We start from the raw sequence: 11,161 nt of genomic DNA, 5'->3' as shown, positions 1-11,161 counted from the left end.
TTTTGAGTTACCTCGTGCGGTGCATGTATAAAATGCAATGATATATAAGAATGCACCTTGTTGTCTTCTCAATGCTTGTAGAATGCTAAATAATGGAGAAGACTTGTGTAGAGAGAGTTGAGTTCTTCTTTGAAGATATGCTCAAATAGCAAGGCTAGAACTCAACCATATAACTTCCTTCTCTTCATTCTAATGCCCAATAAATGTACTTGGATTTGTAGTAATCAATGGTGTTCTATTGTTCATTAATGTGGGCTATTTATAGAGTGAGTGGGATAAGAGAGGAGTTTGAAATTGTGTCTAACGGATAGAAATTTTCTCAATCGACAGTTGTTGCTTCCAATCGACAGTTGTTGCTTCCAACCCACAGTTGTCGCTTTCAGGTCCATTTGAATAGAAGTAGCCATTAGACTCAGAATATAGCTGTTATATAGCCATTGGGGGAATTCATTCGATCTGAAACATCCGACAAGCCGGTTCAATTGCCGATTCCATCAAAAAGTTGTCGGATGGTCTCTATTACCATTATCTAATGGAAAACAGATCACAGAGATCAAGCAACAGTTGCCACTTCGATCTGACAGTTGCCGCTTCGATCCGGCAGTTGCCGCTTTGATCCGACAGTTGTCGCTTCGATCCGGCAGTTGCCGTTTAGTCTTTGTTTATACTGACTAGTCATTAGTGTTTTGACCATAATTTTTTTGTTTGACCTTGGATTAATCTAAAATTAGTTGCATTGAAATCATGACTAGATTTTCTACAACTTTCATGAAGGGTTCATATCTTGATACTAATTTTAAGGTTACCCAAAATGCCCTTAAGTCAGGTCATTGTGGTTTTCACAGAATATTACTAGAACATATTTTTCCTAATATGTTTCTAACCACTTTGGGACTTTCATACTTGGTCAAGGTATGTCCTACGGTCATTTTAGTATGATGTTATGCAATGCATGAGGTGTGTGCACATATATATGGAAGTTTATAGATTACATATAAATAATCATTCTATCCTAGAGGTCTCTTCTCCACTTGAACCTTAAAGTCTTTATCTTGACTTCTACTCTTGATACTTTTTCTTCTATTTTTCTTGTTTGCAATTCCATGACTTTGAGCTTGACATCTTGAAGCTTGAATTCTTATGATATCTTCTTCAAGCATTGATACCAACTTGTTGACACACCTCATTTGATGACTTCAATCTTTATTTCTTCCTTCCATTCATCAGATTCAATCTTTGATATGAAGTCTCTACAAAACAATGCTTAAAGACAAATTGTGAAATACTTTCATATGTTTGTTACCATCAAAACCAACTATAGGAGTGTGGGAATATCCCTAACAACACCCTTTGTCTTTGTTGTCAAAGGTGGAGAGAGATTCCTCATCAATACATGGGGAGATTGGTGCATGTTGGGTGAGAATAAGTTTGGAGATTCCATATTTAGGGGGAGCATGTTCTCAATAAGTTTTATTAGACAAGTGATGAGAAGGTTGCACAAACTTTGAAGGGAGAGATTGTTGTATATTGGTTGTCCTTGTTGGCAACCTTAGCTAAGTGTTAGTGATGAGGTGGCCAGAGACGATGATGAGGTTGTGTACTATGTTGTTATGAAAGTGCTCAAAGGCATGTCACATGTTGCATGTGTGAAGTGGAAGTAGTGTGTGAAGGACTCTTAATTAAAGTGAAGAAATGATTGGTTTATACAATGACAAAACATTCGAGTGCATTTTTGGAAACCTGGAAGAAATATTTAGTAAGAGACATGCACATATAACTTTTAGATTTTTGAACTGTGAATTTAAAGCAATTTAAATCGCATCGATCAGATATCGGAGTAGAAGTTACAACATGTTCTTCAAGTCAACATGTATGCTAAGTAGGCAATATCTTACACATCTTTAGGTTCAATTCCATTTTTTAGATCTTTATAGTGCATTTGAGTTGAAGGTATAACATGAGAAATGTAGTTCTTTGAGTCTTCTATCTGTATAAAAAAAGAAGGGTAATTTACAATGCCACCCCCTGGAGAATGTCAATATTAGAGGGACACCCCCTCTCTTTCACCAAATTAGACTCAGACCTCCTGCCGTCAGTCTCTGTTAAGTTATGCTGATATATGACAATTTAGCCCTTAACACTTCTTTTTCTGTATCAAGAGCAACCTGAGCTTTTATGAGGTTCTACTGTTCGCGGTCGTCAATCTCTTCACGTCATCGGCTCCCTCTTTCTCTCTCTCTTTTGAGCATTTTATTGATGATAGAATCCGTCATCCGATGCCTTGATATCAAGCCACACCAATGCCGGAAAAAGAACCTCCATCGTCTTCATCCCCAAACCATGAAAAGCAGCGGAGCTTCATCTTTGGATTCTCATTCTCCTTGCTTGAACCTTTAGAGGGCCCACACAATCACCGAAATCCCCTGCTCTCTGGTGATTGCCTGAACCTTTTCATGGTCAGTTGCGAGGTTAAGCAAGGCAACAACAACGGTAATTTGGACATCGTGAGAGGTGCCTTGCCGGAGGAGCGCCACCACCACCCTCTGCCCCAATAGCCCCACCAGAGAAAGATCCCTATAACATCATCCCTGTGCATAACCTCCTCCATGACCACCCTTCCCTCCGCTACCCAGAAGTCTGCGCCGCAGCTGCAGCTACCCTCCGCACCGTGGGAGATCTCCGCAAACCCCCCTTTGTTGTATGGCACGATGGCTTGGATCTGCTGGACTAGCTTGGTGCTTTCTTCAGCTTCCAACACGACAATGTTCTGAACTAGAGAGAGCACTTGGTCCTTCATATTGGCACCAATGGAACGTTGCAGGCCTTCCATTCGCAGCCGAACAAACCTAGCAGATGAAATTTGAGACCACCGCCTGGTTACCAATACTCTGACGGAGTTTTCCCCCTTCTTTCCATCTTCAATCGCTTGATATACAAGAAACAATCTTCCTATTTCACGATCGCAGCAAAACTGTCTTCTCCGTAACTGGTAATTTGTAGCGTTTATCCGACGATCTTGAAATCTTCTCACGGATTAATTGGCCTCGCCAAACTTCAAATCCTATAAGTGAATATCAGTTTCCCATAGAATCCCACCACTGATTAACACACTCCAGATTGATCTTGCCAATCAATACCATCTCCACATTCCGTTGAAGATCAGATATCAACTTCGGTTTGAATCCTACCAATGAATACCCACTTGGGATCAGTTCATATCCACACCTAATCTCTCTTAAGGAGAAGATCTCAATTGTCCTCCTATTTTGATTCTTGACTTGCAATTTAGATTTTGGAGTTTAGTGCTTGCAATTGGGACAAGTTAAACAGGAGCATTTATATGGAACTATTTTGTTCAGTTAGAGATGGTAAAGAAGAGCTTCGCAACACTAAACAAAAATTCCACCGGATTTGTTTGCCATGAATTTCAAATGAAGATGTTATACAGTGTAAGCCAAGAAAGTGAGGGGTGTGGGTGGTGTGGAGGTGGAGGATCTTGTCCAGGATGACGGAGTGTATGCCTGGAAGACGGTGAATGTGGGTTGCCGGAGACTATGTGAGCTGGATGGACAAGCTGACGGCGAAATGGCTGTGGGGTAGATGATTTGTGGTGGGAATTATTACATGGGCATTTTAGGTACTTCACATTAAGTAAGGGTATTTTGGTATTTAAAATAAAATATAGTAGCTGACATCAACATATAAGGTATATTCCTTAACAGTGACTGACAGTAGGTGGTCTAAGTCTAATTTGGTGAAAGAGAGGGGATGTCCCTATAATAGTCTATTTAAGAAGAAATATGAATCAGTTCATTAGGAATTATATATAAAAAGTTATGCTTCCTGCATTGAGGTTAGGTCAATTTGTCAAAGTAGATTCTAGTCTGAACTAGGTGGTTAAACTAGACACGATTTTGGGGCTTTTGTTGGATCTTCTTAAATGAATTTTAGGGATTTATTTCATAATTGCTTGAAGAACAAATAAAAGAAAACCCCTAGAAGAGAAAAGACGAGAAAATAGAAGAATAGACCAAGGCTCCGTTTGGTATCGTTTCTGTTCCAGAAACACCATTTCGTGTCAAAAACAGAAATTTCAGTTTCTGTGTCAAAATGCAGTTTTTAAACGAAAAAATGGAGTTTCAAAATTTCAGAATTTTATCGGAAATTTTTTTTTTGTAACATGGAACGAAACTGGGAAGACGGAACTCCAAAATGGAGTTCCTTCCAATCTCATTTTTTCAGTTTTTTTTTTTTCACTTTTTGTTCCAAAAAAACAGAAACGGACCATAAGTGCACCAAACAGAAGATTCCGTTTTTTCGTTCCAATAGAACGAAAAAACTCCAGAAATGTTTTTTTAGAACGATACCAAACGGAGCCTAAGTGTTTGTATGCTCTCATATCCAAATCTTGAGAAAACCCCTTATTTGAAGATTTTGGTGCATTGAATGCTTCAGTACCATCACCACCAAGCCTGAGAAGTCATTAAAGGCTATGAAGGTTGGAGATCGATTTTGGAGCTCATTAAAGACAAAGAAGCTCCTTGTGTATGATAGAAGAAGACGAAGAAGGAGAAGAAAAAGAAGATGGACCATCTTTTTTCTACTTTTGAAGGTTCAAGATTTTCCATCAAGTTCATTAAAGACAAAGAAGCTCCTTGTGTGTGATAGATGAAGAAGAAAAAGACAACATTTTCTCCTCTTGAAGGTTCAAGATTAACCAAAAAAATGGAAAGTTGAAGATTTCAGTGTATATGAGAATCTCAATGAAGCTCTCCACCCCTTACTAGTCAAGAGAGGTAATCTTTGCTCACCAAGTACTATTTTGTATGGCCTAGTTTATTAAAGTTATATAACCTAAGATATTGATTGTAAGGGGAGGGACATGTACTCATATTTCTCATCATATACATTGTAAGGGTAACCTGAGTACTATCTTAGGTTGAAGTAGGTGTCATAGCACCTGGACTATTAAAACAATCCCAAGCTAGGTGAGTATTGAGCAAAATACAAATCTTAGAAAGGGTATTGCTCTGTGGAATAGGCAGTGAGCCAAACCGCATATATCTTGTGCCATTTGTATATGCTTGTATATTGGACTTGGAATGCATGGATTATGAATGTGTGCATGATGGATATGTTTGTCTGGTAGACCTGACCACTGAGTGGTGCAAGGTGGACAAAAATATGATAGTGTGAAACAGACATTTTTGGGAAGGATTTTGTAGACACTGTTCACCCCCCTCTCAGTGTCAAACTGGAATTAATAGAGTAGCCTGGCCAAAATATCCCATCTTATTAATTAACTTGTGAGACCATGTGGACCCACCACTTTGACTCTATAAGTCATCAATTGGGTGCTAGAAGGGGTAAACCATACATGGGGAACTTTATCAAAAAGTGTGACTGTGATATGCCGGTTCCCATATCCGATAACTCTATTCAGACAGTAAGACCCACTGGTAGGTTGGTCGACTAGTGGTCCTTACTACACTTGTCTTGACTTGGTTTCTTCAATGCCCTTGCCCAATTAGGGAGGGGGTTCCCATAGGGGTTTGTGCACACAAATATGATTATACCTACTGTGCTTTAGTGGAACAAAGTAGTAAGGTTAGAATACTCACTACCAAGGTTTCGAAAGGCCTCTATTCCTTTATTTGTTTAGCCTATGTTATATACACTATCTCTCTTCTTATTTTCAAGCATGTTCTTTTCAATTTATTTCTAAGAAAATCAACAATGTGTCTGATTCCTTAGCTAGGAAGGCCATGACGATGATATGTACGACAATTTGGTTTATTTTCACTCTGTGGTTGGTGGATCCTTGTAATCCAATTTTAGGATGTTCTTATATCAATGAATAAGTTCACTTTTACCAAAAGAAAGAAAGAAAGAGGAAAATAGATTTAGTGTGGACTTACTTCGTGATAGAAAAACCCTCACAGGAGTTGGGTGTTGGAACAAAGATGGATATGCAAAAGACCTTATCTCATTTCTCCACGATTTAAGCTTTTCTTAACTTCTTTTGATTTTTTTTTTTAATTTTAAAAAATAATCAAAGTTAAAATAAAATAAATTTTGAAGAGTAAAAAATAAAATGAAATAATGGGACGTGTTGCCAAGTGAGGCCAGTTAAAAGAGAAAAAAAAGGTTGAGGTAAGCACATGGAGGAGAGAGAGAGAGAGGAACGCTACCTCCCTTCGGTGTTTGTGAGGAACAAAGAAAAAAATAAGAAAATTACTAGCATTGTTTCAGCACAGTTTCAATGGTCACTAAACTATTTAACTCGTCAAGACTCCTACTTGACTAGAATTCTATATGTAGACAACCCTATCCTCTACTAAAATTTGTACTATAGTCCATATCCATTATATGTGATATTGAGTCATAATATAACTCCCACATGTGATATTAAAATCCTAAGTGTAACATCTCTTCTTATTAGATAGAGTTTCCATCTAACTGTGGATCCCATTTGTATATAGGTCTACTCGCACATCAGTTATTAGCTAATGAAAGATAATCAGACTACAATTATCAACACATTGCCACTACCCTATTTGTAGCATCGCCAAGCTTGAAGGGATTTTTTGAGTTTGATGGACTAACAAGGGGTAAGCATGTAGGGCTTCTGGTTGAGCTTGATGGAATAGCGAAGAGCGGCCATGGATCTAGACTAAGGGTGTCAATCGGTACGGTCTCGGTTTGGTACATGAGATAGAAAGGAGAAACCAAAACCATACCGTACCGAGAACTTGAATGTTTTTTAAATACTGAAACCGTACTGACTTGGTTTGATTCTAGTACAGTTGTCATGCAGTTTTAGAAATGGTTCCTTACTGGTTTCGGTTTTTATAGGGTTTCAATAATCATATGTCATATATAATATATAAGATAAATATATAACATATACTTAGAAACATATTACATAATTACTATACGTGTGTATAATTGATTCAATTCGAAAATAGGTAATTTAGTATGATTTGGTTCATATTGAAATATTTTGCCTTAGGTACCAATATTGTGCAATTCATTTTCTTGATATCAAAATCGTACTGATTTTTATATATAATTAGATTGATTATAGTTTTAAATGGTCAGTACCAATTTTGGTATTCGATTTCGAACACTCGAGAAGTGATTATTAATCTTGGTAAAGACGTTAACACAGGCCTTAGAGTCAACATACTCTTCTTTGGATCAGGCTTCTTTGTAACGCGCTACACTGTGTAGCGTAGATCTAATGTCTGAGAGCCTTCAGACGTGTCCACTCGCCCAATGTGCTCCCAGCCCTTGGATCTACACTACATGACGTGTCGCGCGACAGATGATCCTCATACTTCTTCCTTATCATCTTTAGTAATTTAAATTTATGCACGCACTTGGCAGTTTTTTTTTTTCTCTACTTTTCTTTTCTTTCCTATCCTCAACAAACATCGGGAAGAATCCTTGGGCCTGTTTGGTATCGTTTTGTTCCAGAAACGCCGTTTCGTTTCAAAAACGAAAATTTCAGTTTCTGTGTCAAAACGTAGTTTTTAAACGAAAAAATGGTGTTTTAAAATTTCAGATTTTTATCGGGAATTTTTTTTTTTTTTTTTTAAAATGGAACGAAACTGGGAAGACGGAACTCCAAAATGGAGTTCCGTCAAATCTCGTTTTTTCAGTTTTTTTTTCACTTTTTGTTCCAAAAAAACAGAAACGGACCATAAATGCACCAAACAGAAGATTCCGTTTTTTCGTTTCAATAGAACGAAAAAACTCCAGAAACGTTTTTTTAGAACGATACCAAACGGGCCCCTTGTCTTTTCTTTTCGTAGTTCCGCCGAAACAGTACGAATCCCAAGGCTCACTACTTCGGAAGAGTCAAAACGTAGGCTTGAAGAGTTCAAGGTAGCATATCTATCAAGGATTGACTTCAAGGAAACTGGAACTAGCCACCATGTGCAGTAGACGACTTGGAATCTAGAGGAAGCTCCGAGGCGATCCCGAGCAACTTGGGGAGAAAGCATTTAATGCATGCAGAAGCGAATCTAGTTTAACAACTCCATTTTTTATATCGTGCAGTGTGAGATTAATAAAGAATCTCCATTACTTTAACCATAAACATATACCCAAGTTACTTGCAACAGGAAGCGTCACACCATCACTCAGGGCAATGGGCTTGAAGCACCAGACCTCCAAGACCTCTCCCTCCATTCTAACCATCAAGTCTATAGCTTATCTCATCTTTGTTCTCATCGCTACCTACTTTCTTCTTTTATTTGTGCCTCTGATAGGGTCCTTCCAGGAACCATTCTCCAGAACCCAGCAAGCAAAATTTCATGGTGATCTTCTGGATGCCCAGTTTCCATGGAACAAACTCTGCTTTGGTCCAGCCTTTGTGAAGCTGAAGCTTGCAGTCTTCTCCAAGACTTGGCCAATGGGTGCAGCTCCTGGGGGAATGGAACGCCATGCCTCAACCCTATATAATGCTCTAGCAGCTAAAGGACATGAGATCCATGTCTTCACCGTCCCTTCTGATAGACAGCATCACCTGGACATCCAAAATGGTGATCTTCATGTCCATTTTGTGGCCAACGAACATGGTTCTGTCAATTGCTCCCTAGCATTTGAGATCTTCAACCAGGAGAACATGGCAGGGGCATTTGATTATGTCCATACCGAGAGCGTGTCTCTTCCACATTGGCGTGCAAAAACGGTACCTAAGGTGGCTGTTACCTGGCATGGGATATGGTATGAAATCATGCATTCCAAGTTGTTCCAAGAGCTCCTCTCAGAGCCACAAGAGTTACACCAGGATCATATACTGAACTTCACAATTCAATGCCAAGGCTAGTCGATGAGATCAGGTTCTTTCCTAGCTATACACAACACATATGTATTAGCAACAGTGCCAAAGAGGCCCTAGTTAATGTTTATCAGCTCCCAAGAAGAAATGTCCATGTCATACTCAATGGAGTTGACGACAAAATGTTTGTTCATGATCCAGTGGCTGGAGCACAGTTTCGGAAACAAAATGGCATACCTGCTAATGTGAGCATGGTGATAGGAGTCACAGGGCGGTTGGTGAGAGACAAAGGACACCCACTTCTCTACGAAGCATTCTCATCAGTAAGCAAACACCACCCTGGAGTATTTTTACTTGTATCTGGGTCAGGGCCTTGGGAAAAACGTTATACAGATTTCGGTCCTAGAGTTAAGGTGTTAGGAGAACTAGATCCTTCACAGCTCTCTGAGTTCTACAATGCACTCGATGTGTTTGTGAATCCTACCTTGAGGCCTCAAGGGCTTGATCTGACACTGATGGAAGCGATGCAATGTGGGAAGCCAGTGTTGGCAACCAAACTCCCAAGCATCACAGGCACGGTAGTGGTGAATGAAGACTTTGGGTACACATTCTCTCCCAATGTGGGTTCTTTAATTGAGGCCTTGGAGTCAGTCATAAGAGATGGCCCAATCATTTTGCATAGTAAAGGTATGATATGCAGGGCATATGCACTGTCGTTGTTCACCGCAACAAAGATGGCTGCAGCCTATGAGCGGTTCTTCCTCTGCATGAAAAACAAAAATTATTGCCAATATCCCCTTCCAACTGATTGTTAGAAGTAAACAAACCCCTTGTAATATGTAGGTCAATACACTATTGTTTCATACTACTTACACTGACACAAGGGACGTGAAGTGAATCAACATATTAAAGAGGATATAGATATGTATTTTTTGTTATAATTGTTAAATAGTTAGTTATCATATGACAGATGATAGTTCTATGGTCCCATCATCTTCAGTGGAACCCACTCCAACGTGTCAATCTGGAGCTGATTCAGTGGCCTGTTTAGCTTTGTGATCAGTCTGTACTGGCCTGAGCAAGCGGATCGGGTGTTTTGCATTTCAGAGAAGGGGAACTATGAAGAAAGTGTAGATTCTCCCATCTAAGAGTTAGTGTTGAGGACTCACACCAGAGAAGGTATAAACCTCTCTGATGTAGTTTTCAAGCTTTTAGATAGTTCTGCTGATTTCAACTTCCAATGAAGTCTGGTATTTTTCCCCATCTAAGAGTACTGTTTCAGATGAGTTCACCAGAGACCATATTAGTGTAAGATATCCATTCTGTAAGGATAGTTCTTCTAACCATACAGAAATATATCAACATTGTTGCCTTTGTCAGACTATTTGGAAGCAGCTGAGTTGTCTACCACCATATGCGATATCTCTGTAAATAAAGAAAATGGAAGCTCAACAGTCCTGAGACTCGGGAGCACCATCCAAGCTCTGTCTCTTTCATAGACCTATAAACTGCTCAAGGTTTTGAATAGGCCATAGTCCACAGCACATATCTTCTTATCATTACTGGCACATGCACTTGTCTGTGGTGGGACTAGGAAGACTTCGGAAGCTTATATCTTATAGTGATGTCTAGAATGATTTTCTATACAACATATGCAAATAAGAGCCATTTAGGCCACATTTGAGATCCTAGAAAAGAAGTTTTCCAAAGGCAAACACCAGAAAAGTGAGTTTTTCAATGAAAAGTTGATCATATAGCTTGCATTTTCCAGTATTTAGCGAAAAACTCTATATTTCTAGATGACAAAAAGTACTCTTATAGTAAATCAATACCATAAAATGGATAGAAATGTTCACTTCATCAGCTCGAGTTGTAGGGCATCTCAAAGGTGGAAGCCATTATGACATTGTGGGAAAGTCAGATAGTGTAGAATGAAAGATTGTTGACAGAACCATGTTTGAGAACCTTCATCATCTGCATGAAGATGATCAGGACTTCAATGTACGAAGATGAGACAGTAAGTTCCGTGCGAGAACCTTCATCATCTGCATGGAGTCTCTGCTCAGGGAAAAAACTAACTCCTTTCAGATTTTAGTCCTGCACAAAAAATGGAAGATCTGCCTCTGAATTTAAGATTGTATTCATGCTAGGCTCGAGAAAGAAGGCTAGCAGAAAGATGATTTTGAGATCTGCAGTTGATGCATAGTCGATTGGTTGCTATACCAGTGACAATTTTTGGATTATGAACCTCTGTTTTATCAGGTCATAACATTAAATTCAGTTTTTTGAAAGTGTAAAATTTTTTTGGCATGTTATGTATTACCAGAGAAAACCTCCCTAATGGATTCAAATCACAAGTCAAATTCAAGAGTA

At 39.0% G+C, this 11,161-nt stretch overlaps 1 protein-coding gene across 1 annotated transcript; it reads left to right on the top strand.

Moving 5' to 3' along the window:
- Nucleotides 1-7,769: 7,769 nt before the first annotated feature.
- LOC122060957 (D-inositol 3-phosphate glycosyltransferase) lies at nucleotides 7,770-9,729 on the top strand. Its single transcript, XM_042624088.1, is given in 2 exon segments — nucleotides 7,770-8,783; nucleotides 8,786-9,729. Coding segments are annotated over 2 exon segments (1,446 nt in total). The 5' UTR covers nucleotides 7,770-8,155; the 3' UTR covers nucleotides 9,604-9,729.
- Nucleotides 9,730-11,161: the final 1,432 nt, after the last annotated feature.

Source organism: Macadamia integrifolia, chromosome 14, assembly GCF_013358625.1.
Source record: "Macadamia integrifolia cultivar HAES 741 chromosome 14, SCU_Mint_v3, whole genome shotgun sequence".
NCBI lineage: Eukaryota > Viridiplantae > Streptophyta > Magnoliopsida > Proteales > Proteaceae > Macadamia > Macadamia integrifolia.
This window is presented reverse-complemented; position numbering and strand designations above follow the sequence as displayed.